At 41.0% G+C, this 23,084-nt stretch overlaps 1 protein-coding gene across 3 annotated transcripts in view; it reads right to left on the reverse strand.

Annotated features, from left to right (window-relative positions):
* The window catches only part of FAR1 (fatty acyl-CoA reductase 1), a 34,428-nt gene extending 12,978 nt beyond the window's left edge, over nucleotides 1–21,450 (reverse strand). Inside the window, exons 1-10 of one of the 3 annotated variants that reach the window (XM_077179563.1) lie at nucleotides 21,308–21,434; nucleotides 18,874–19,029; nucleotides 10,393–10,587; nucleotides 6,771–6,946; nucleotides 5,243–5,422; nucleotides 3,298–3,475; nucleotides 2,697–2,741; nucleotides 2,472–2,590; nucleotides 1,929–1,996; nucleotides 238–409 (exon numbers count right to left, since the gene is read on the reverse strand). In XM_077179563.1, coding sequence (XP_077035678.1) covers nucleotides 238–409; nucleotides 1,929–1,996; nucleotides 2,472–2,590; nucleotides 2,697–2,741; nucleotides 3,298–3,475; nucleotides 5,243–5,422; nucleotides 6,771–6,946; nucleotides 10,393–10,581 — 1,127 coding nt within the window. In that variant the 5' untranslated portion in view covers nucleotides 10,582–10,587; nucleotides 18,874–19,029; nucleotides 21,308–21,434. Of the gene's footprint in view, nucleotides 1–237; nucleotides 410–1,928; nucleotides 1,997–2,471; nucleotides 2,591–2,696; nucleotides 2,742–3,297; nucleotides 3,476–5,242; nucleotides 5,423–6,770; nucleotides 6,947–10,392; nucleotides 10,588–14,583; nucleotides 14,608–18,873; nucleotides 19,030–21,307 lie in introns of those variants that run through there. The other 2 variants (XM_054635012.2, XM_077179564.1) reach the window with 2 other exon arrangements.
* Nucleotides 21,451–23,084: the final 1,634 nt, after the last annotated feature.

Here is a 23,084-nt window from a genome sequence, read left to right on the forward strand (position 1 = left end):
GACTACTCAAATCCCCAAATTATCCAACATCTATCTCATTTTTGCTAGAAAGTTCAAAGTCACTTTGAATTCCAGGACCTGTTCTCAGGAAAAAAGGTTGAGTTTTAGTCACAAAACATTCAGGGAAAAAAAAATACCAAAAAAGTTAAAATCAACATACAACACAGTGTAAGTAAAGCTTCATTTAAAAGTCAGAGGAACAAACAAGGCAAACAAGGCAGAGCCAGTCACCATTACCTTGGGCTTCTTCCAGTAATCCTGAGGTAGGTATCATACAGGAATGCTGGGGCCTTATGGCTTACAGCAATCCAGTAATGATATAAAAGGTGATTGGAAGTTAGATTTACATTGGGCCGTCTGAAGGCCTGTTCGAGAGGGTTCCTCTTGAAAGTGGAAATTACATGGTATTCTGAGAAAGAAAAGTTGCACAACAGCTTCGATAATCACCATGTAAAATGTAATGCTTTTCAAAGTACATTACAGGGTACAGCATCAACAGTAGGATCTTATTTAAATAACCACCCTAACTCTTCTACAATGCAGAGTTATAAGCTATTAACTTAAAATACTGTTTAACTGGTTCTCATTATAATCAAGAAGTGGTTTATGCCTTCATCTTCATATTTCACTGTAGCTTCTCTTTCTGTTCCCTACCTTAGAAGTTGGTGGTTTCAAACACTGACAACAATTTCAGTTTATAAAGCAAGTAAAGCTATTCAAATAGTCATCTATATTTCATGAAGAGGGTTATTCTGATCACGTGTGTAAAGAATTTTAGAACAGATTGAGGACTCTGCAGTCATCTGAAGCAATTTGAAATGACATTTTCAACCAGTTTATCCAAATTTGGGCATTAAGAAAAAAGCAATTAGGGTGGGACTCCATGAGAAAGTCTTGATAACACCTGTAAATTCAGTACATAACAGATATTGCAGGTCAGGGGTTTTAAAAGTTATATGGAAATTCACCTCTCCTTTAAATCTCCTCTTATAACTTTATGCTGTTGTTTATAGACAGCACTTAAATACCTTGATTCACTTGGGATATAAGTGAAGTCAGCAATTCTCAAAGTTTAATTGAAGCAATAATGTTTGCAACTACAAATCCACGTAAAATGGGCAAAAACAAGTAAAATGGATTTGAGTATTGAGGTTAGCTGAAAGAAAAAAAATAATCTGAGTTTCAGAAATCAATTTGTAAGAAAACTGAAAACTAATAAATGGTTTTACTATGCCAAACAGCTTGCATTGTTCTTTACAACATTTACTATTACAAAGCTATTGGCCTGTGGGTTACATTTTAGTCAGGATATCTTAGAGTTGAAAACAAGGAGTCATATTTCCTTAAAGGCTACTCTTCCCTGTACATGAATTGTTCAAGTGTCATGCAACAATCTGAATATTAAAAAAGCCACCTCAACCAACAATCACCTTAAGCCAAACACAAAGAGCTACACAAGGGCAAAACTATTACCAGACCTCTCAATTATGCAGATGTACAAAACATTTAATTGTGGGCTGCTTATTCAAATGTTTTTTCATATGTATTTATTGATGTTGGCATTACAGCCAGCATCACTACTGCTCCTCTGAGAAACACTTCTCTCCACACACTACCTACACTCTATGGATTAGGTCATGGCAGCAGCAAACAGAAAAATCAGTTCTCCCATAATTTAAGTTAATAATGGAACAAGAGTAACAAAGAAAAATACCAATAAGAACTAAATGAAATGGAGGTAATGCTGCAGGGGGAGGGGGGAAGAATTAACAGTGGAAGCTAATGAGAAAGCACAGTTCACTGCAAAATTGAGAGGTATGGCTAAAATACCAGTTTTAAAAATAAAAATGCATTACAGTTTACTGATTATAACCTGTTTGATTTTCTTTTTGTATTAAGGCTAATGAGAAAAAAGAAACACGGCCTACCAACTTCACTCCAGTGGAAAGGATTGGTGCCACCTGTTGTACAGTTATACACCATGACTTTTCTTGGTCTGGGGAAAAAAAAGATAAAAGAGCAAGTTAGAAGAAAAACAACCTTTTGAAAATACAAACGGAACAGATGCCCAAAATTATGCTTCCCCTCAACAGCATCATTTATATAGGCAGAAAGCATCAGTCTCGTGGTGGATTTTTTGCTTTAGCATCTTCCAGTATTTTTCTCCTTCTTAAATTATCTTTTTTTTATTATTATTTCAGAGAAGGCATTACCTACACTACTACAGCTTGTATTGATTACAAACAAGACCCAGGAGAGAATTTTCAGACATATCTTCATAATATCAGTAGGTGATGTCTTCCTCTGGCATAAGCAAGTTACCCTTTGAGACACTAAGCAGTCAGAACCTTAGATTCCTTTGTCCTGAGGGAATAGCAGGACACTGATGAGGATTTCAATACAAGACTGGTTTACTAAATACACCATATCATTTCCAAATATTCAGTACTCTCTTTTGTCACTATTTATACCTATTAATTGCAGAATACCAGGCTGCTGCAAGTGTGGTATTGACAACAACATCTATTGGGACAAGATCTGCTAACGCATCGTTGGAAGCTCTCATTGTTCGAAGAATTCCTTTTCCTGCCTTGAAGAACAAAACAACAAAGAGAGACAGAAGACCAGCAATGAAACATATGAAGCTTTTCTGCCTTTCAAAAGGAGGGGGAAAATTAAGTATATTCATTACTTACAGCAATGAAGATACCACTAGGTCCATTGAAGTTATCAATCCAGCCCTATTAGGAAGGGGGAGAGGGAAAGGATTTGGTTAGAGCATACTGAAGTCAGCAGCTTCAAGTGAAAATCTGAGCAGTTTCTACATGCATAAAGGGGTGGAGAAAAAGGAGACCAAAGAGGAGAAAGATCTTTAATTCCATGTTGCTAAATAAAGTTTTTCCATAGCGAACTCTGGTGATGTAACAAGTTCCTACGACTCAGACAAGAGATTTACACATAGGACACCATGGTTCTTCAGAGAGAGATGTTTATCTACTTCTTAGTGAATGAACTGCAATTGTCCATAAAAATACTTTTATGTTCAAAGTATTCAAGTTTACAAGTATTTTTAGACTAGCAGCTCAGGTGTTTTTCATTTTTCAACCAAAATACACTCTTGCTCAGCTTTGATGACAGTATTTAGACTCTATATACTGTTACCAGTCATCCAGAAGCAACCAAGACACAGCTTCATGGTCCAAGAGATTTTCCTCTACAAAGTTCACGGGATAAAGAGGCTCCCAGTGCGTACTACAGTCTACAGCAAGATGGTCAGGTGACAGCTCAGGGACTTACAGGAAAAGGCTCCTTCCAGCTGGCACCAATGATGGACGGCCTTACAATGGCAAGGTTTAAATTTGCACCTTCCTGCTGCACCACAGATTCAGCTAAGGCTTTCGTGTATGTGTAGGTATTAGGTCTTTTGCCTAACAGTTTAGGAGTAATATCATTCACTAGGTCATCATCCATCCACCTAAAGAAACAAAAGAAGAAGCGTAAATTACAGCATGCTGCTTCACTGGGGAGGTGGGCTGTGAAATAGTGAAGTTACCATGACTATTTTTTTCTCCTTTAAAGAAAGAGAGACACACCTAAACAAAAACAAGTTTCTCAGAAAAATTGCATGCAATTCTCAGAAGGATTGCATGTTCAGCGTCCATCTAAAGAAGCATACTGGCATTTATTTTTTGCCCTGGGAATTCATTTGTAACACACCAACTACAGAGCAAGCAGCACGCTCATTTACAATAATCCAAATTCTGCCAACCAAATTCTCAAAGATGGAATGCAGACACAGCAAATCAGTCTTTGGAACACAGACTCACTGCATTTATCTACAAAGTGATATCACTGCAAGGGAGTCCCAGCTGCATTACCAGCATCCCCTCCACTTTTGTGGTGTTGAGCAATCATATACCACCCCCGAAGCAAGCTGGTCACAGTGTTTCTCCCTTTAAATTAATCAAATCCTGCAATTTCATCTTGCTTCCCAGGTCCTATTAAAAACCTAATAACCTTCAGTCATAGCACACAAATAAGCTGTGCCCCTGCAACTATTGCTACTTTGGTGATCTTCATTGCAAAACAGGACTTGAATTTTATTTGCTTTGGTCTCTTAGTCACAGAAATGGAATTTATTGTTATTCACTAATGTCATGTTACAAAGTAGACACACATCAGACTCCTTCCATGATATGAACGGGGTAGGAAGAGGGGTAGTGAAGGCTAGAGATCACTCTTTTATAACTTCACAAAAGCCTCCCCTCAGGAGTTCTAAAGTACACACAGCTGTCTTAGCCCACAACAAACAGTTTAAGTTACATTTTTCTCTTCACAAGTCAGATATTTAAAAATATGACTGTTTTGCAGTCCCTCATTTTCTAAGTGTATTTAAAGTCAATGTTATAAGAAAGGGCTGGCTCAATGTGCATTCTAGGTGGTAGCCCACTTGGTTTTAATGTTAGCATTCTTCCACCTAAAATCACAAGTTAAAGTAGGTATTTTAATTTTTAATTAATTTTTTTCAGTTCCGTATTTCTCTTCCAAGAGGTATTTTGTACAACAGGTAAGAATGAAGAGACCGATGTAGAGTTACATTACACCTATCCCACATCGTTGCCTGTTTCAGAGTTTGACAGCTACTAAGTAAGACCTCAGGACAGTTAATATACACAAAAAAAAAACCCCAAATGAGTCATTTTTCAAACCCATAATGCCCAATCCAAGACTTAAAGCTACAGAAAACAGGTTTTTAATGTCTGGGCTCTCAGCATACCTAACAGAACCACTTCTACAATAAGTAATATTATTTGATCATCTCCGTCTCCTCTTGCAATGGCATTTAGGTGGATGTAGTAGAGGCAGCTGTTTAAGGCACCTCAGTCTTATCTTTTCCTTCACAGTGCTGGTACCAGCACAAAGTTATCAGCATCTCCTGATTCAGCCTATCTCCATACAGCTGAAAGACCAGCACTCTCAGCACAGAGGGGGCACCATGAGTACATGTGAGCATCCCTCTCCTTCAGCAGCCCTCCACACCCAGCTCAGCTTAAAAAAATCATAAACCTTAACCCATGTCCCTTACAGAGAAGGGGAGTATTGGACATTTTGTCAGACCTACAGGACAGCATAAGATAACTCTTCATCTTTACAGCTCCTAAGTATCCATTTTTGATACTTCAATAACAGGAAGAACAAGAATACGGCGTATCCAAGTAAATTCATAAAACATAACACATACTCAAGGGAATCTATCAGTTTCTTGGGATCCACAGGAGGTGGGTACACGACTTCCTCGATCTGTTTCCGATTGCAATACGCATAGGCAGTGGAAACGTGTGTGAACACCTCCAGATTCTTCATTCGGTGTGCCAAGGACAGGAGCTGTTGTGTGGCAACCACATTTAACTGCACAGCATCTCTATTGATTCAACAGAAATGTCATTAGTAGAAAGCAAGACAAAAACAAGCAAAAAAAAAAATTCATTCCTAAATGCCTCATTGCTGGGTATATAAAGTATCCCTGAATTCTCCAACTAACCCCAAAAAAGCAGCATCAATACTGCCCTAATTTTCTGCTTAGAATAACATACCTAGAACACAATCTAGAACACCTCCCAATATTCGGAATAATGCTCCTTGTACCCTTTTCTTACCAGCATCCTTTGATTTCCTCAATCGAAATCCCAATTGTACGTTTTCCAAAAAACATAAAGGAAATTATGCAACAACACCAAGCTTCCAGAAGATGCACCTCTGAACTTCCAAGTCCAAGTTGAGAGAGGTCAACAACTTGGAGGCTTAGCGGGCCAGTAAGTTGGAGACTGGCATCTTCTTGTAGGATAGCAAAAGGCTCCATACAGGATGGAAGGAAGGGGAAAAAAAGAGGCAAACCACCAAGAACCACCCCTCAACTCCAGCTCCACCGCTGCTCATTCCTATGTTTAAGAACACTAGAGCAGAGTAGGTGTATCTCTACAGCTCCCAGCAGATAACAGCTTGCTGACCAACTCCTATGATTATTTTATAGTTTACATCTTCTCTCCAGCCTACAGACTTGCTGTGGGTACCAGCTTCCTTGTACACAGTGTACTATCAAGTTTCAAGAGTACAGCTAAGCAACACTTCAAAGTCTTTGCAACAAAAGTGTTACATTAACAAGAACACCACAATCGGTATTCCCCCAAACAATCACTAAGTTCCAGAATGCTTTATCTCACATTATTACTGAAGTGGGGGACAGGAAAAGGGAGCATTATCCCAAAGCAATTAACATAAATGGTAACTAATTAGTTTGCTACCTCTTTCAACAAGTCAAAGGAGCTCATAATCCCAGCTGTGTGCACCACTTTTTCCACTTCTTGTTTTCATCTCTCTCCCTGTGCACCTACTTCTCCCCACTTCTTCCAATGCAAACCTCCATTATTAATAAGGGACTTTTAAAAAACAGGAAGAAAAGCTGAGCTGTAGTCTCCTGTTTTTCTTATAATGTAAGAGAGAAAGCACTAGAACCTCCCACACACAACTTTTCTCACAAAACTATATCCTCTGAAAATGTGCACTCCCTTTTTAATAAGGCAGGCCAAAGGAATAGTTTGTGCTTACACCAGGAGGAAAACTGGCATTATTAGGGAGAACAGTAGATGTAACTACAGGTAATTTGTAGCCTTTCTACCCATATTTGCAACACTGGGCAGACACTTGATTCATCCCCTCCCTTTGAGCACCATTGGTTTATCAGACCAGGGTAAACCGAATTTCAGACTCACCTTAGTGATTCATTGAATCTGACTGTAGCAGCACAATGAAATATAATATTAATGCATTCTATAAGTTCTTCCTTGATTGTTTTACTAAGATCCAGTTCAGGCTGTGAAAGTTCACTCACAACTACTATTATTTTTTCTTTGAAGTCTGGTTGCTCTTCTCTCAATCTGTCAAAGAGCTGTCAAAAATAACAGGACTATAAACTCTGTGAAGGTAAGAGAAACAATTCACTTAAATGAAGAAAAATCCCACATTCTTTCTCTATGCCTCCTGACTTCTCGAGATCATCAGGAAGTTAGAACAGTGCATTAGCAGTACCATAAGAACATGTCACAGACTTCTCATAAACTATATTTTTTTCCAACATAAGGAAAGGGAACAGTCTACCCACTTCCCAAGCTTGATAATAGCTATTCAAATTCTTATATAAGTCATATTGGACTTTAGGTTTAGAAATCTTGCATTAAGATTTACAAATTTCAAGTGATTTAAGAAATGCTATGCTCAAATTATGTCAGTCTTGGAGAGCCAAATTAGAACATCTGATTAAGTTTTATCAAATTGGTGTTCAATTCCCCCTGAAAAAAAATCTCATCAAAATTATATTCCATCGAGAATTCTTCTCATAAATAGCTGGGTTCTAGCCAGGTGGCTTAACACATGGATCAAAATTCTTGCCTCATCTTATTTACACTCATTAGTATGCAATTTTTCCTGAGCCACACAGTAGTGTGGCAATAAAACACCCTTGAAAGTTGCAGAAGAGCAGACCCTTCTTTACTGTCCAGGGGCCAATATCTTACAACTGCTTCAACACCAGTCAATTATATTGTATTAAAATTGTGGCAGTACCTTCTTTTTCCTGCCCAAGCATGTGGTTATACCAAATACAAATAGTCAAAGACATTTCCTTACAGAATGATGTTAATTAATTTTAAACTCTTAATTAAGTCACCTAAAAGTGCGGTTTCACAACACTTTAGGCAATATGAGTTTGCATTTCTACCACACACACTGATCTCTAATTTCTTTATTCCTGTTGTTTCTCTGACACTGGCAAGAGCAAGAAGCCCCAGAGCTATGTGACCTAAAAAAGGTCCAGCTCCTTTTTTAGAGATGTTTTTTCAGCCCAAACATGAGCTAATGCAGCTCATTGTGGCCACCTGAAGTAGCAGAGCTAATTCTAGAGTGAGAACGTGGTACATCTCCACTTTGAGGCTTGACTGGACTTTGCAAACATGAAGCTTCACTTTATAGGACAAAGTTGCCAAGACAACATTTAAAGCCTCTGCAACTCTTATGGGTACAACAAACAGTTCTTACCTGAGGGCAGAAAGTTTGTGTGATTTTGAAAAATAAGCCTACTATGTTTTTGGTTGGAATGATGGCACCTTCCTCCAGGGAGCTGAAGCAACTGCCTGTTAACCACATTAATGTGTGATATGATATTGCCTTATAACAGAAAAGCAGTACCATGGATGAGCTCTTCAAGAGCCAGTTTTTATTTTTCATATATCCATTACACCTTTATACCCCTTTTCACATCCATAGTCATGCACTATTCCCACACACCCCTTACTAGCACTGACACCAGGACTAAGGAGAAGAAATACCTAGATTGCATGCAATACATATGGCAAATCAGCAGAGGAATTAGATACCTGAAGTCCAAAGAAAGTAGAAACCTCAACACTGTTTTGCTATTTGTAGCTCAGTTTATTTCACATTTATTTTATTTATTACCACATTCAACCATTTAGATTTCAAACTCTTCAAGAAACAGAACGTTGAAAGATCTTCAGAGCACTTAATGAGTCCATCTAAATTGTGAAGAATTACTGGCAGTGCCCTTTCAACTGGACAGCTTAAGACAATAGATCTTATTAAAGTTTTCATAGACTTTTTGGAAGAATCTTGATGTCAAAGCCATTTAAACGATGGCCTTTCAATCTTGTCTAATCATTTGATAAAGACAGAACAAACATCTGGCCCTATTCTACATCTCTGCATAAATGAGCAACTCCATCCCTGCATGCTCCTGCCTCAAGCAGAAGCTGCTTAGCAGGACTTCTGCTGTGAACCTGCTCCAGCAATAAGTGCTCACCAAGATGCAAATCACATCAGATTTTTATCTCAATGGGAGCTGGAACAGACTACAAGCAGACTTTGACTCAAATTTAAAAGCCTTTTGCAATAGGTTTCCTAAAAGCCATACTGAGCCTCATAGTTTACCAAAGTTTAAGTCAGTCCACACTAGTGCTACTTCTGTCTCTGCCCAAATACTCCCCACCTTTCTTTGGATAATAGTGTACACAAAAAGTGGATTGAGAAATGTTTCCTTTTGCATCTCAGAGCTTAGCCCGGAGATTTTTTCTTTGTTTCAGGGCAGTGACAAACTGAAGGTTTTATGTAGAGAGAACATGCAACTGAATTTTAAGATAGAACCCCACTGTAACTCATTCTGTTTTATGGCATTGCACAAGACCACAGGAAGATGCTTTTTGAGCAATGAGATACAGTTTTTTGACTGGTTACAGAAAATAATTAACTAGGGAACAGCCATCCTCATATCTGCTATAAACTCAGCTAGTCAGAGTTGTGGAAATCCACTGCTGTACTTTAAACAACTTATCCCTAAGTGTATTCATAGCTCCTTATTGATTCCCCTTTAGCACCTTCTAAGGACACAATTTCTACAGACTACATTGTATCTCAATGAAAAAATTAAACTGCTGACACCTGTGTTTCATAAGAGAAAGGCCTAGATAGAAATGAACAAACTCTGCTTTAGCAAAATTCATGCTAGAAATCTCTCCTCATCCTGCTCATCCTTCCCATCATGAACAGGATACTCTCTGAAGAGAAAGATGGGCAACAGAGATGGATAATTCTACACTTAGTAAGAACGGTCAGCCTAGCTCACCAAAATATCAAGGTAATGAGTCTCTTCAGGAGCAAAGTATTTGACCCAGCTTGCACAGAAAATTGTTTAGAGGGTCACTTGGATAATTCCACAGCACAGACCTTCAGTGCCTTTCTAGCTGTCACAGGCTGACCAATCTGCTAAGCCAAACATTTCTGTTCCACTTACAAATGTGAGTTCCTGTTGAGATGACACATTCTTATTTACTGCTAGATCCAGTAGCACATTTCAGAAAAAAAGAGAAGGCACAAGGTGAAAAAGTGACTTGCTTGAAATCTTTAAGAGTCTCAATCTGTCTTACAACTCCCAGTCCACTACCTCTTGTACTTGATTTTATATTCTCTTAACAAGCTCTGACACATATTTTTACTTCTCATTTCTGCATTACAGCTGAAATCCTCCTCCTGAATTAAATACAGGATAATTTTCAACTACTGGCTTTGTTAGAGACCAACATCTTGAAGCAGCTATAGAAGCACTGCCAGGTCTTAGATTTTGTATTTCTGTTAGAACAACAACAACAACAACAACAACAACAACAACAACAACAACAACAACAAAACAACAAAAACAAAAAAAAACAAAAAACAAACAAAAAAACAATAACATTTTGCTTTAGACAGACTGAAGTTGTTCTTAAAATGAAATGAGAGCATCATAATGAAGGACAAAAATGAACTTTGTGAGCATATGACACATACCTTAGAGCTGGTAATTTCTTCTATTCGTGCTTCAGCTGTCTGCTTTGCTTTTTTTCTTACCAGTACATACACTGCCTTCACTTTAGGACAGGATCTGAGCAGTTTTTCCAAAAGCACTTTTCCCACAAAGCCTGTAGCTCCTGTCAGGAGGATGTTTTTTCCTTCATAGTATTCAGGAATGGAAACCATTGTGACCTTCACAAAAGATAAAATCAAAAAGTATGTTAAAGAACTTACAGAGTCCAGATTTGCAGAAGATTGAATAATCATATCTGTGCTGTTTATACCTGAAAGAAATGCTTAACAGATTTTTTTACCTATAACCAGTACTTGAAGTTGCCTTTTCTCACAACATTCTGAAAGATTTCTACAGGGTCACTACAGTCATTCCAGGTCATGTAAATGGCTCCTGTTTTAAAGACTGAGACATCCACTCAGCCAGGAAATAGCCCAACTTCAGTCTACTTTTGCCTCTGTGTGCACAGTCCTTTACCACTCCAAGGGGCTGCACCATGTGAACTAGAGGTTGCATCATTAAAATGTAATCACAAATGGATTCTTCAAACCCACTGACAGAAGACAGGGAGCCAAGCATCCCAATTGCTGGAATTTTGACAGTGCCAGCAGAGCCCCCTGTCACTATTAGGATGAGCCTCCCTACCAATTAAACCAGAGAGAAGTTTGAGTTAGTTGTTTGGAATGGGATTTGATAGTTTTACACTGATTACAAAAAACCATACAGATCCACAGATAAGAGTTTTCCAACTGCTTCATCCATTAAGTCATTTGGGAGGAAAAAACCAAACAATATAGTTATTAGAATTCTCAACAAACTAAGATGTAACCACAAACACACCTCCTAATAAAATGAAGGGTAAGGGATTATGATTCAAATTCAGCACAAAGCTAGAAAGTGCTTTAGGTTTTGCTTTACTTAGTAAGTTAACCTTGAGAATCATGATTCTTTTCCCCTCCCTTTATCAGCCTCTTGGAAATGATGTCATTCTTCCTAAGAGAAACTGAAACTCCTTTTGAGGACAAATATGGTATGTCTCACAATAAAGTGAGAACATGGCCTTCAGGATCCCAAGGACTCAATCACAGCACATCATCCAGAGCTGCCATTCTTTGAAGTCAGCTATAGCAACATCTTTACTGTGACCCTTAACCAGTTTACTTTCACTAGATAAGATGGTAGCATTATGGATACACTTCCACATTTTACCAATCTTTCTGATTAGACTCATCAAAATCCTGAGCTGATGTAGTGAATGTCTAATTATAGTCCTCTACAGCAGTTCCATGCAAACTGCTACAACCAAAACACTCCCAGAAAGGGACCACAGAGAGTAACAGAATGTTCTGAGCTGGAAGGGACCCACAAGAATCATCCAGCTCTCAAGTGAATGGCCCATGAGGGAATTGACCCCACAGCCTTGGTGTTATCAGCATCATGCTCTGACCAACTGAGCTCATCTCAGGGATAGAGTCCATAAAACCATGGAACTAAAAAAGAAACAAACCACAGAACTGAGAATCTTTAAACACAGATGGAATGCTTCTTAGGCAAATAAGGATTACAACACTGAATACCTTAACAGGGTGAGAACTTTTCTTCACCTGCCACCCAGGAATAAAGGTGCAAAGAACTGAACTCAGTTCTTTCAAGGCAGCAAGATACTGCAAGCAGGGACTTACCAGGGAATGCACAGAATGTATGTTAGGAGTGAACAGCTAATTTGTCATTTTTTCCTGAAAAGTAAATAAATATTTTTGGAACCCTATTTGACAGGTACCCACCAGATCAAAGCAATTGTTCTCTGTTTTTCATGTGCTCATATCACAACAGTCTCTGAACAAGTTCCAAATGATTACTTGCTAGAAATGAGTTACTACCTACACAAGTCCTGGTTTCACAAGTCTGGGTACCAAGTGATATGTCAGATACTCCAAATCCTTCTTTTGACTCCCTTCTTTGAGAAGTGAAGCATCTAACAACAGATAGTAGGATACAGCAGCAAGTTTAGAGCAGAACAAGCACTACTATTTCCACTGACCACAGTATATCACCTGGAATTGTTTCTTTGAAGGTCAAGAGAGAAAGCTATTTACATTAAAACACTTCCACCACACAATTAAGAGACTCTAATGCAAATCTGAAAGCATAGCTCCTGCCATAAAGCATGGAGTGCAAGACACAGCATGCTTATGAGTCATTTTTCCCTGTTCAGTTAAGGTACAGGCCTGTTGTCTCTACAATGGCTCAAAGTCACAGTTAATGCTCTTCAGGTATGTCTTCCCCATAACTTTTGCTTTCCTGGTCTTTGTGTACACCATTCACTTCCTCCTAAAGATCTGCATGATTGCTCCCATATATAGGACAGGATTTCAGTTCCCTCAAAGAGGGAGGCAAAAACTCATGCAATCATTACTGCAGCAATTTTGTCACTAAGAATCAGTTTTGTCATGGTTCCTACACACCCTTCTTACTAATTTACCTAACTAGCCATAACTTCTATTTTTTACACTTTGAGACCCTATGAGAGTATCTAATACTATCCATTCACCTGTCCTTCCTCAAAGAAAGGTTTAATCCTGCCTCTGACACAATGCCAGAACCTCAGCCTGCAAACCTGCTTACATGGGCGGAGTCTTTGGCTACATCTACACAGAACCTTGGACAATACCCAGTACATGGCTATGGTCCAACATCTGTTTCTGAAAGCTATGAAAGCAATGAAAAGTTATGCTGCCAGTGGAAATATCTGTGTTACTGTAGTCCATCTTTTTAAGTCACTGCAAAATCTGACAATATTTAGGCTCAGGTGATGTAAAGAAAACTGGCACAAAATAGATCAAAGTTTCCTGCCTCAGTCATTTCTGATCTTATTCCTTTGTGTAAGAGGCTGAAATCAGAATACCAGACCTACAAAACATCAACATCCAGAGCTATGATGAACCATAATGATGAAATAGGTTCAATTAAAAATCAGGACTATCCACAAATACTCACAATTCACACTTGGGAGACAGTAACACTTATATGTTTGCAGGCTAATGTTTTTATTGTTTGTTTGTTTGTTTTTGTGGTTTTTTTGATTGAGAAATATTTTCTTTAAGAAACTCTCAATCCCATGTCTCTTTACCCTGTTCTCCAGCAACCAGACTTTGGTAGACCTTATTCATAGCAACTTCCCACACTGAGATTGTCTTCTACTTCCATTACTCTGGAAGATTCCAGCTAGAAAACATAATTGGTGACTTTTTCAGAAGTACACATTGCTGTCGACATTACAGCAACAAACACAGGGACTGTAAGGGAACTGCCTAAAAGCACCAATTTGGATTTAAAGGGTAAAAACCATGCATGGAATCTAGGTGTGAATGATCAAAGTCTGAATCCAGCAGCCTATGCTTTGCTATGTTAGAAAGAAAGGTTATCTCAAGCACAGGGAAAGGAAAGAATGTTCCCATTCTCCACCTACCTTTCCCTGCCTTCTCGGAGAATGCATGTCCACATGCCAGTTAGCACAGCACTGCTGGCAACTCCTCATCTCAAACTCAGAAGGTATAATATATTACTTTTTAAAGTTCTTTGCAGCAGCAAATTACTGAAGAATCACAGAATTGATAGGGTTGGAAGAACTATTTTATAATTCTGTTTTTAAATAAAACTGTCAAGAAATAAGGAATAGTAGGAATGTAGTTCCTATCAGAAATTTAGTTTAGTCTCTAACACATAGGAAGCTGGTTCAAGTGCAAAAAAAAAAAACCAAAAACTACCGTGCAAGATACCACAGCAAAACCAAATTTAACATGTTAAGGTTGTTAAGTGTCAGCAATCACTTTATCTATCTGGTTTAGAGTACATCTTGTATGTTTACAATAGCTGTTAACCAGCAATACATATTGCCACCAGTTATTAAATCATCTGTTAACACCTACCTCTTCGAACACACACAGAGAATTCCTACCAAACACAAAATTGTCTAATCCACACTGTGGGATATCTAAAACCTTGTATTATAAACACCTTTTTGAGCTAATAAGCAATAACAGTCTAGAATAAAGAAATTTGACAGTTGAAAGGCTTAATAAGAGTTCTGTAAAGAATTCTCACTCTAGAACAGAAATGCTCAAAATCCCCACATTACCCAGAGGTATAAACAGCCTTTGCTAGAGGAATCTTACTTGAAGCTGCTACAGAGCAGCTGCTGCTGGGATCCTTCTGAATTCACAGGTTCAGGGCTAAGCCCCCAATGACACTTCGTAGATATGCTTGTGTGAAGGATGCTGTCCTCTGATAAGTGAAGAGTTCATAAGCACTTCAGGAAAAAAAAGAAAAACTACCAGCAAACCAACCAGGATCCTAGCCAACATTCCCCATCTTGCAAAAAGTTCTGATGTCCAAGGCTGAGCAAGTGCTTTTATGGAGCAAACAACAGCAGCTCTGTTTGCCTCCAGAGCTACTGCAGCAATATTTAACTCACAGCTTCAGAAGGCTCTGACTCTCAAAACAAGGACAATTCTGTTTTTAACAGGAAAATGATCAGTTCCCAGATTTGTCCAAACACAGATCAAGATGCTTAAAGATGTGCTTTCCAAGTGCCAGGAAAGCCTGCTGCAGTTCCACTAAATGTTTAAATGCTAAATCCAGCAGCTAGAGAGTGTGCATGTGTGTCCTTGTTAGAGATTAAATGCTCTGTCTTCTGGTATATCACTGGCAGATATTACCAGACACCAGGTCAACAGCATGCTCCCTCCAAATTCAATCCTATTAAGATTATTGCTCACAGGAAATGGAAAATGTGCACTTCCCAACCTCTCAAACATCAGCAACAAAACACAAAGTTCTGCAAAAACACAGCCCAACAAATCAATTTGCCCCTTCCTTCCGACAGCTTGAACCCAGCACCAGTAGGAGTAAAAGGCAGAAAAAGTAAGGTGGTAGAAGTATTTTGTTTAGGCATATTCAGAAGATGAAATTTGTCCAGACATCAAATCTGAGTGCATCAAGTGTGTTTAAATACCACACACACTCCCCACTGCATCCACACCAGACAAAAATCATTACAGAAGTCCCTCATACAGAGCTCCAATTGCCACATTGCAAGGACACCATCACAAGCCAGAAAAAATAAAACTCTGGGAACTGGAGAGATTGGAGAGACTCGGGCAACAAAGGAAGTAATATTTAACTCATCCAAACAAGGTTACTGCCAGAAAGACAAGTCTGGGTCATGTCATATTATATCATATCATCGTGTCTCAGTTCATCTGTGCCTTGTTTCCACAAAAGCAAATCAATGAATGCTATCAGCAGAATGCCCACATTTTCAAGCACCACAAGGGCCAATGACCTACCCTATGTGGCCAATACCTAGCCAGCATATCTCCAAAGGATACGGTCTGTTTGTCTTTGTGGTCCAAGGTTATAGCCATTGGGAAACCTTATCTGTGAAAAGATACTGCTTTAAAAGATGAGTAGAGACTGTAAACTGCTTTGGGTGCAAGTTAACCTTAAAGCCTACCTATTCCAAACTTCCCAATCATGTGGAAGATTTGGGATTCTTTCCTCAGCTAGCAGAAAGACAGATTTATTCATGTTTTAGATTTCACCAGCATTCTTATCTACTCTCTCTGCAAGTTCATTTTCTTTACTAGCTGTAAGCCAGGGACCAAGAAAATGTAACACACCTCTAGGAGCTGGAAAACATACTGGCAGGCTTGAAAGCTAATTAGAACAACTAAGTTTTGAAGAATTATCAAAATAGGCCCACTAATCCAACATCAACTAGCCAGTTTTTGGCTTAGCTCTGGTAATATGCCAGAGCTCAAGTGTCTCACTACACACTTTCCACACAATAGTAGGGATGGATTCAGGTTAATACTGTGTTCTCTACATGTGAAATACAACAAAACTAAATCAATCTGAAGAACCAGGCCCAAAACTGCAGCATGGATAAATGCCACCAGAAGTCCCAAAACTCTTATGGCAAAGACTATGGCAAACTTGTGACTGACACTCAGGGATTTAAGAGAATTTCTGAAAAATAACAAGGCATTTCAAACTAGTTGAACATCTTCAGGATCGAAGACTAGAAAGAAACTTCCCAACTACCAATGAAAAGATTTGTCCTCTTTAAATCATTTATCTAATGAAACACAATACCAGTTTGAGTAACCAATCTAGTTAGGTCAAAGTTTACATAGCTGAGTGTATAGCTCTGTGTACAAAAATAAAGTAGACTTGCTTTTCAAACAGTTCTCCTCACTATTCTTAACTACTGAAATATGCTAGATACTGAAAGCATGCCCTAGAGTGTGTGTTCCTCAAGCTACACTCCTTATTAAATTGAATTAGGTGAGACTTAGGTAATACTGCATATGATCTCTTTAACAGCACTACAGCACATTAATATCAAAATTCAAATTGATACCAGACACAGAAGTGGTTCTGTCACTTTCTTTTAGATGACAATGACAAAACCCAAGTACAGTATTCACTCAATTGCTTTGGGAAGATGGTGAATTGGGACCAACTGACCCATGGCCACCCAATAAGTTACTAGCAGAATTCAGCCCAACTCAACTACTTCACCAAAGACACCCGTGTGAAATAAGATACTCTGAAGTGAGGGCTGTGCTCACAGTCATGGAATATTTAACCACTTTTAATCCTTTACTCTTATGGAGCAGAACCTGATTTCAATGTGGGCCACTGTTGAGTTGATCTCAGCAGAACTCTGCCAGAGGTATTCAATGCCTGTGGTTACACAGATATTTCTTAAGCATGTGTTCACACACCTTCCTTCACCCAAAGTTCTGATTTTACTACAAATTTCCACTTACTTGTGCCTCTACTCAGAGGGATTCTGTATCAGATGAATTTGTAATTACTTCTTATTAAGTAATCTGTTCACAAAGTACATACTAGGGAAGTCCCTTGCTTTGCTGTAAATATGTTTCTTTTACAGACAGTCCCTCCTCCAAAAATTAATTGGAACAAAGTAGGAGGTTTTTACAATCCCTTTATAATTAGGTTGTAAGTTGATATTTTTCTAAATTGTTTACTGCTTGAGCCTAGTCATGAAGTGCACAGTGAAGAGGAAAAAAAAAAGTCTCTTTTGGCATAGTTAAACTCATTTCTCAAAATTGCACAGAAGGCACAGATCAGGTCAGAAATTAAGCTATTCCAGGAAAGCATACCCCACATAAGAACATTAACTGTACTCCATCACCAGTTAATGTGAAAACATGTTTAACACACATGCAGGGAGAATTTTAAACAAATTATAAGAAATCAAGAGACAGGCAAATTCAAGTTTTGGTGAACAGAAGCTGAGTTCCAGATCATTTTATCTAATTTAATTGGAAATCTGCATTAGAATCTCATTTGCACTTTTGGTTATGAAAAGGATTACAAGATAAAGCCTCACTGTTTATCAGGATAGTCGCATAAATCATGGCTCTGACTTTACATATATCATTACTCTTCAGTTAACCCCTAAAGGAGAACAGAACCTATCTGAAGGACACATCTACAACACAATGGGCAGAGCAGCATTCACAGCTGACTCTCCATCACTCAGTTTTTACTCACTGCATTAGGAAAACAGGTCAAAGGCATCACTTCAGCCTTCAGAGGAACCTGCTGATATCCAGTCCTCGTTATCACTAGGGAAAGCTTTAGCAGCAGCAGGAATATTGCTGCAGTTACTACTGTGATACTGTCATTTTGCTGGGAGGGGAAAGCCAAAAATCAAGTAAATAGAAGGGGGTGGGGGAACACACAACATTCAAGTGCTCATCAGTTTGTCAAGTTTCAGTGAAAAGAGACTTTCAGTCTCTACTTTAACTTTCAGGGTTAACTCCTTAATCTTGGTAATTAAAACCCAGATCCACCTTTTTATATATTGATCAGACAAGACAAGGATAACTACCCAAAACCTGCACCTGAAATTATGTTCTGTTCAAACTTATTATTCACAAAGCAATTACAATTGGAATACTTAATCAAGAACAAAAAGCCCAGCTCTTATTCTTCTCATGTTTTAAATTTAAATTTAATTTTTTTTAAATTTAAATTTTAAACACAGAAGGCCTGAATCATGTTTTACAATAGACGTTACACGATGAATTTAAAGTCCTAGGAATTAACACTCCCAGATTCCTCCCATACTTTCACAAATCTCTCACAGCTAAATGGTATTTTCTCTTCTATTATGTTCCTACAGAAATTCACAATGACTCTTTTGAAACCTAAAAATTATTAATTTATCTGACAAGTGCTCTACCAAGTCATATTTGAAACATAATCACCTTCTAAAGAAAAAAACCACACTAGTTTACCTTTCCTTTCTTCCAATACATGTGGAACAAACAACAGCAAAAAAATAAAAGCCCATTTCCACAATTTTCTTATCTTTAAAAGTGACTTAAGCAGACACTCAAAGCAAGTTGTACCAAGAGATTGCTTACCTGTCTTCCAAACAGGATACTGGCAGCCTCCCTCCTCCTCCTCCTGTTCAGGATGGCAGATACTGATCCTGTGTAGTGCCAAGAGCTCCAATCTTAACTCCTATTTATGCTAATGGATGTCCTGTTCTATCAATTAAGCCTCTTGCACAAGAAGATCTACAAATTTACAAACATCAGGCCGAACAATGGCACAGAAAGGTGTGAGGTCCTGTGCACACACAGATACTAACACCAACATCTGCTAAAAGCATGGCCTTTGTCACCACAGTGAGGGCACAAAGTGACAGGTACATCCCTGGGGTCCCCACTGCTGGAGAGAGCTCAACAGAAAAAGTGCTCACTACAAAACACTCAGAAGGAAAAAAAAAATAAAAAAAGGGAATAGCTAGTTTATTCTGATAAGACAGGATTTGTTAGTACAGTTTGCAGCTTCCAAACTGTGCAAGTGTCAAGGCTAAACAGATTTATTACTGCAAGGCTTGGAATCAGCAACAGGGAGAAACACCATGGACATGCACGATGGTACCAACCATGGCCAGGCACCGAATGTTTGCATAATGCAAGTGCTCCACAACACCCACCAAACTAGCCAAGCACAATTCTTGCTGATATTGGCTCCTTCACAGAATTTTTAGCTTGCCACTCAGCAGCTCTGCTTCCTGCAGACAAGTAAAAAGCAAACTACACAGAACATCCTCAAACACTGAATATCTTGTGACAAAAACCAAACAGACACAACTTCCGGCTGAAGAAGCCAACCAAGCCTGAAGTCAACAATTCATGTCTTCAACAACATCCAGGACTTTCTTCACTCAGGCACTCACTTAAACCTTCCAAATGGCTGTATAACTGTTTTAGTTTGTTGTGCATCCCCTTCCTAGCACCGGAAACAATAACTCTTGTGGGGAACTGGGAGCTCCTCCAAAAGCTAGAACTCAGAAACAGGAAGATGACAGTGAACTCTTCACTTTGTAGCAGCCAGAAGGAGATTCAGTTTGACCTTTCAGGAGCTAAGAGGTGGTATGGATGGTTACAGTTTTGCTTTGATGTTAAATTCTATCGACAATTCTATCAGCTGCTATAGACAACTAAGATGTGGACAGGCTGGGTTATTCTGGAACTATAAGAAAAAAACATTTATCCTGTCCAAAACCTACAACCACATTTAATTTAGAACAACTCCCCCAACGTGCTTTCATTGTTAAAATTGTGTCTAGTAAAGCTTCACTATACCTACAGTCCAGCAATAAAGACCAAGTACTTGCAGTAAAAAATTTAGAGATCTAGATTTGTCATTACTTTATAGCTCTGCAACAGGTAGAGGTAAAAAAAAAACATAAAAACATAACCCACAAAATTAATCTTTCTTATCCATCTATAGGTTTTTGGTGGGGAAATGGCTGAATTTTAAGGCACCAATATATGAGTGGAGGGTGAAAAACAGGGTAGAGAAGCTGAAGGGTGAAGGTCCTAGAAGTCTACTGTATACCTAGTATATAATTTCCAAATTGCTGAAATAGTGCTATCTCATTTAAGAAGCACAGACATGATACACAAATTGCGGATCAAGAAATTCTAGCCTGCTCCAGTACAGATGGATGTCACAGATAGTAAAACTCCTACATGCTCCACTTCTTAATTATTACCGAAAAAGTTATTAAAATATTAAAAAAATAAAAAAGCTCCAGTTGCTAAAGCCTTGAAGTAGGTTAAATGAAATTAAAGGTTTCTATTTTCATGGGAATCAAGCTGGTTTCGATTACAAGCTCGCTGTATCCCTGCAATCTGCCACACTTTAAACTTCACTCAGGGAAGTGCTTTGAAGGAGCCAGCGGCTCCCGCTCCAAGGAGGACCGCGAGCCTCTCCCCAGGGCACGGGCAGAGGAAGGGCTCGGCTGTTCCCGATGGAGCGCTCCCGGAGCAGGGATCCGCGGGGCCGGGGCTGCGGGCACGGCCCATCCCGGCTCTCCCCGCACACGCCTGCTGCTCTGAGAGCCCGAGGAACTCGTGGCCTTCCCTGCGAGCCCGTTCCGCGCGCCGGCCCCGCGGCACGGGCTGTGCCCGAGAGGAGCCGCCGGGCGCTGCGGCCGCCGCCAGCGGGAGAGCCGGGCAGGCAGGGCCGGGGCGCCGCCGAAGGCCCGCCCAGCGCCGGGGGGATGGTGGTACCCAGGCCTGGGCCCTGCGGCGGGCGGAGCGGGAGCTTTTGGCCTCGCCCACGCTCCCCGCTTCCCTTAGCATCGACCGCGGCCGCCGCGCTCCGTCGGCCCGGCCGCCACCACGACGCTCCCCGGCGCCCCCCATCCATCCATCTATCCATCCCACCCTCCCGGAAAGGCGCAGCCGCCCCCTTCCCCAAGACCCCCCTCCCGGTCAGCGGGCGGGGTGGGCGGGGTCGGCGCGGCCGGGCGCGGGGTACGGGTGCGGGTACCGGTACCTGCTGCGGGCGGTGGCGGCGCGGCCCCGGCGCTGCCCGCCCCGGCTGTGCCCGCCCGGCGCTCGCCGCCCCGAGGGTCCCGCACGGCGGCCCCGCACGGCCGCTCCCGTTGGCCGCTGCGCGCGCGCTCCCCGCGCGCCCATTGGCCACTAGCGCCGCCGCTCGCGGGACGGGGAGGGCGCGGATTGGCGAGCGCCCGGCGGCCCCGCCCCCAGCGGCGCCGCGCCGGGGGGGCCGCGCGCTCCCCCTCACACCCACACGCACCCAGGGTCATACACACAGACAGACACACAGACACACACCGTGGGTCACGCACACAGACAGACACACACCGAGGGTTACCCACACAGACACACACACAAACAGGCACGCACAGAGGGTCACACACACAGACACACTGACACAGTGCACACACAGAGAGTCACACACACCCTCACACACTCTCACTCACACACACAGAGGGTCACACACATACACACATACAGAGGGACAGACACGCAGTGCACACACACAGAGGGTCACGCACACACAGACACACACCCCCCCTACACACAAACACACTCACACACACTCTCTCTCAGAAGGTCGCACACACCCCCCCTCACACGCACACACACACACGCACCGCCCCCCCGGCCCGCGGCTCTGAGGGGCAGAGCGGCTGCTCCGTGAGGGGCCGCAGTGTCCCCGTGTGTCCCCGCAGTGTCTCTGGCTGTCCCTGCTTTTGTCCCTGTCCCAAACGCTGCCATCACAAACCAGCGCGGGTCCAAACCCGGCTCCAAAGCTCCAGCCCCGGCTGAGGCTCTGGGAAAAGCGACCCCGGCCCTCAGAGCAGGGAGCCACCGGGCCGCAGCAGCGGCGCCGCGGCACTCGGGGCAGGCTGAGCCCGCGGGGCAAAGGCGGCACGACCCCATGCCAATGGCCGAGAATCAAGGAATCGTGGAGTAGTGGAACCACCAAGGCTGGAAGAGGCCTTTGAGAACACCAAGCCCAGCCACCAACCCCGCACTGCCGCTGCAACCCCCAAAGCGCTGAGCTCAATTTTGAGATTATCAGATTCTATTGATAGGCGCCGTATTTGTGTGCAAAAGTCACTGCGCTCCACTTGCCTCACTGTTTGTTACCAAACAGTGCAACGTGATGTCCTGGTGCTGTGCTGCCATGATGCCATGCCCTGCCACCATATGCCATCGGTTTCACAACTAAATATTGCATAGATGGACATGCATCAGCTGAACAAAAAAAAAAAAAAAAAAAAAAAAAAAAAAAAGGCATTTAAAATTAGGAAACACCCTATATAAACTTGTGCAACCTGTACTATCCAGATTACTGTACAAATAAGGTATTATATGAGAATTGTTGTAAGCACAGTCTTGGCTTATGCAAGGGCAGGTTGGTTTTTCAGAATGATTTGAGGGCCATGAGAACAGGAGCTCTGCTCACATCCTCCACAGCAGCCCAGTGATTATTTTATACTTATTTTTAGATATGTATTCTCATGATTTTTCCACTCCAGAGTAGTTACTCCTGGTACCTAGGTACTTCTTGATGGAGTATTTAGAATCACATCACTGTGAACTCCTCATCATAACTGTCTAGTGGACAGTTTTTCACAGACTGTTCCTTGGAAAACACCTGCTCACTGAAGCTGGGACATCATCCAGTCATTCAGCCATAGGAAAACTAACTCAGGCAGACAAAGATTGGAGTCTGAATCTCCCACAGTCCTGATGAAAAATTTTACCATTTCGTTGTACCCTGCTACACACCAAGAGTT

This window comes from Agelaius phoeniceus, chromosome 6 (genome assembly GCF_051311805.1).
Source record: "Agelaius phoeniceus isolate bAgePho1 chromosome 6, bAgePho1.hap1, whole genome shotgun sequence".
NCBI lineage: Eukaryota > Metazoa > Chordata > Aves > Passeriformes > Icteridae > Agelaius > Agelaius phoeniceus.